This window comes from Solanum dulcamara, chromosome 7 (genome assembly GCF_947179165.1).
Source record: "Solanum dulcamara chromosome 7, daSolDulc1.2, whole genome shotgun sequence".
Classification (NCBI taxonomy): domain Eukaryota; kingdom Viridiplantae; phylum Streptophyta; class Magnoliopsida; order Solanales; family Solanaceae; genus Solanum; species Solanum dulcamara.
Genome location: NC_077243.1, coordinates 53,074,330 through 53,078,417, shown reverse-complemented (window position 1 = coordinate 53,078,417; position 4,088 = coordinate 53,074,330). Strand labels below are relative to the sequence as shown.

At 33.6% G+C, this 4,088-nt stretch overlaps 1 protein-coding gene across 1 annotated transcript; it reads right to left on the bottom strand.

Annotated features, from left to right (window-relative positions):
- Positions 1-323: 323 nt before the first annotated feature.
- Positions 324-2,603, bottom strand: LOC129896061 (probable pectate lyase P59). The gene is made up of 4 exons (XM_055971878.1): positions 2,210-2,603; positions 1,791-2,114; positions 1,078-1,669; positions 324-682 (listed from the first exon to the last, which is right to left on the bottom strand). The coding sequence occupies exons 1-4, from the start codon at positions 2,407-2,409 to the stop codon at positions 455-457; spliced, it is 1,344 nt and encodes a 447-aa protein (XP_055827853.1). The 5' UTR covers positions 2,410-2,603; the 3' UTR covers positions 324-454.
- Positions 2,604-4,088: the final 1,485 nt, after the last annotated feature.

The following is a 4,088-nucleotide window of genomic DNA, read 5'->3' as shown; positions in this document are numbered from 1 at the left end:
TCTATTAGATGTTTTTTACACTTATGTCATCAGGTTTTGAGATATTTTCTTCGTTATTCTTCTTTTTGTTTCTTTGACTTCCCATTTGGGAGTCTCTTATGAGTTTTATCATTAGACTTACATCAGGTTGAGTTTTGGGATGTGTGTCATAATGACTTCTATTTTTGGATCGTTACACAGACTTAATACGATAGTAGTATAATAAAATCTCTGAAAATACATACAAAAAATAAATGCACAATGAATGTAAAAATTCGTTTTTTTTTTCATTTATTAGCGAACCAAAACATTGACCACAAAATGAAAGGTAGCCGCTATGAACAAAAAATGAAAGTTAATAAATTTTTATAGTCACAAGAAAAAAATTAATTTACAATTAGTGATCACGAAAGATACATACAAAAAAATATAGCGACAGTTATTTGATGTCGATTAAAAAATTGAATGAATTTGTCTAACAAGGTTTTCCTTCTTTGCAGCCAAGTGCACCTGCAAACCTAGTAATCCAAGTGACATCTTCTGCTGGGGCAGCTGATATGCCATCATAAAGATCTTTGTGTTTCTTGGACCAATCTGGATCACCAGATTCTGTGAAGTATGCACCATTCATGAATAGATTTCCCTCTGATCTCCATGTCCATTGCATCCATACTGATTCTGGGCTGTACTCCCTCTTTGTTACCTATATATATGTGTGTACACATTCAAAATTCATTATTACTTTCATAGTGTACAATGATGGTATAAAAATTCGATTTGCTATGTTGGCCCCTTTTTCAGTAGAGAAAATTAAATGTATAAAACGGAGAAAGTGCGCGCTTAAAAGCTAGAGCCGCTTTTGAAGTGACTCAGACACAGAGCCACCCCAAACGGGCTCCTTCTTTTTGAGAGAAGAATCGTGCAAAGAGCTATACATCGAGGTCACGTTTTGAGCTTGTGTATCCTCCCTATGTAATGACCATCGTATTATGTCACTCAAAACATGAGGGGCACGATGACTTGATGTCATTTTTAGCCTTTTCTGAGTAATAAATTACCAAATAATATTTTTAGAAAAACAAATAATTAAGGAAATACCTGCTTCTTGAAGATGTCTGGCGGGGCAATAAAACGATTACCCTGGGTAATGATAGTGGGATGCATGCTACCACCAATGGCATACATATTCCAATGAGTATAGTCATTGTTAACAACATGTATATATCCCCATCGGCACCTTGGCATTCTTTGTACCAATCTCTTCCCAAAATGATTGAATGCTAATGTGATTTGCATAACTTGATCTATGGAAGAACTATCACTTGCACCAAACAACATCACCTCATTGTGGTCAGTGAAATGTCCATTTGATATAGTGATACCAGTTGATCCTTCCACAGCATCAATCAGCCCATCGTAGCAACGTTCCATAGAGACGTGATCAATCCATATATTGGATGCACCGAAGATTGAAATACCATCCCCATCACTCTTTGTACGTATCCCAATATGGTCCACAGCATCCCGAACCATTCCACCATTTCCCTCAACAATGTCATGAATGTGAAGTCCGTGGATGATTACGTTCTTGATGTACTGGAGGGTTATGCCAGCGCCTTTAGCAATGTGAATATTAGCCCCACGAGCATCGATGGTCTTGTCACTCTGCATGATCATCTCCTGGTGCAACCTATTTGAGTGACATTGAAAAATATAAAGAATGTTTGAAGTTAAAATACTGTTTGGACATGCATGAATTTTGCTTTTTTTTTTAAAAAATAAAATAAAATAAGCATTGATGTGTGACTTACCTAATGGTCATACTCTTTTTAAATATGATCCACAATGGCTCCTTTTGGATAACAGCGTAACGAAGAGTTCCGGGTTTTGGATCGTTATAATCATCAGAATTATCAGTGACAACGTAGAATTCACCGTCTTTGCCACCTGTGACCTTAGATGCAAATCCCATTGCACAATCTGCTAGTCTTTTCCTATTGTCTGCCCAATTAGGGTCACATCTCCAGCATCTATCAATAGGATTTGTAACCATGCAAGGTCCTTTGTACTTTTTCGTCCCTAGGCCCCTCCTTGTGCTATTGCTAACTTTCACTGCCTTTAATTCCTTCATTGTGCTGCAGTCAAACTCATAATGTAAATATACTACAAGACTATATCAACATGAAAAATGAAGAACGTAAATAGAATACACGAAATTAAATTAACTTACTCGCGAAGTTTTTGGTTAAATGCAAGTGTGACATTTTCAGGGTGTGGCTCATAAATTTGACGGGCATACTCCTTTGCTTCTTCGGCTCTCCTCCTCCACACCTCGTCGTAGTGACCAATATGAGCCATTAGGGTCGGTATTATTGTAGCTAAAGTGATACATATAAATAAGAAGGTATACTTTAACTTAGGTCCTCCCATCTCTGTTTTTTTTTTATAAATATTTTTTGTTTTTTTAATATTTTTGATATAGATATTTTTTTTTCCGTTTTTTTAACCCTCCTGTTGTTGTAACGATGGTCAAGGGTCGAACCCTTAACTCTGTAGGGGTTCTGGCCCTTTATTGACCGGCCGCGACAATATTTTAACTTAGGGCTCGGTCTCAATGAGACAACAACTATGAAAGGTTCCTTTTTTTCACTTGTGAAATGTTGTTTAAATACTTCTACTTGTGATTAATACTGAACACATGATTTCTAAACTTGCGCACAGTCACTTCTTTTAAAGTAAATCTCCATCACAAGTTCATTCCTCATTTTATGTTGCATGGTCTTTGTTGCAAAGGCCTTGAGGATATTTCATCAAAATTGAACTAGTAAAAATTTAAATACAAATAGAGTTAAGAAGTCAAAATTTAATAACGTATACAAAAATAATGATTTAATCCTTAATAAAAGAATTAAGGGAATGGAGGAGAAATAATACCCACAAAGATTAGTTAAGTGGATGAGAGGTCTAGTTCAATTCATGAATGCATCAATCATCTCATTCTTTATTTTATTTTGGTGCACATAGTTTAGTTTAGTGTAATGTATAAAATATCATTAGTATATTCAAAATACTCCTTATATTTCAATTCCTACGACTCACTTCCCTTTTTAGTCAATCCTAAAAATAATGATATATTACTATATTTGATAAAAATTTAATTTTAAAATATTTTTTTTACCCTTAATGAATAAATTATAGCCATATACTCATTTATAAATCTTTTTACAAACAAGAAGCCATTTCAATATTTATGACTTATTTTATACCACAGACTTCAAAAGTCTTTCTTCCCTTTTTAAACTTTATACTAAGTCAAACTACATTATATAAATTATTTATTATGAAGTAATTCATTTGTACTAACTGCGAGTTGAAATGAGCTGATTGAAAATCATACTAACCGCGAGCTGGTTGCTAAGCGTATGAACCTATATTATAACACAATATAGTGCTAGAAGGTATGCGATCTGTATTTTGAATGTACTAAATATGTGAGACATGCACTATAAACTAATATGTTGAACATGATCAATTCGAGATGTTTAGCTGAATATGAATTTATATATATATGCTCTACAAACTAATATACTGAACATGACCAAGTAAGAAACATGCTGACTGATTATTATTGAACTGAAATAAATTAAATACAAAGTCAATGCAAGATTTGAGTATGAAACGTGATAGATACTATTAATCAACACATAATCATATGAGCTAAATATGGAGTTTGATGTATAATTCCCATTGAAAAAGGCTCAATATAACTTGTTAGGATATAAAGACTGATCTGATCTGATGTGGTACCATTAAACTGAAACATATTCCAATTGGGGGCTAAATAAAAACTGATTCACGATCATTAATGGCATTTCAAACACCATATTAATTGAAAACTTACTTTTGGAATTATTTTTCAAAAATATGATAGCATATCTGGATGTCACGTATTTTGTTGTTATGAGCCGAAGCTCCCGATTTATTAGAGGAGTACCCATATATGTCTTATTTCACTATAACAAAATGCACCAATTGCTACAAATTCTAAGCTTTGAATTTGAAAATCATGGCTAATACTTAACAATAGCTCAAAAAATAAAATTTTGTGG

Bases quoted from the DNA above. Each gene is read 5' to 3' on its own strand.
- LOC129896061 (XM_055971878.1), bottom strand. From the start codon at position 2,409: ATGGGAGGACCTAAGTTAAAGTATACCTTCTTATTTATATGTATCACT. The intron at 2,115-2,209 runs GTAAGTTAATTT...GTTTGACTGCAG, and splicing joins TTTAACCAAAAACTTCGCGA to CACAATGAAGGAATTAAAGG. The intron at 683-1,077 runs GTATTTCCTTAA...ACATATATATAG, and splicing joins CAGACATCTTCAAGAAGCAG to GTAACAAAGAGGGAGTACAG.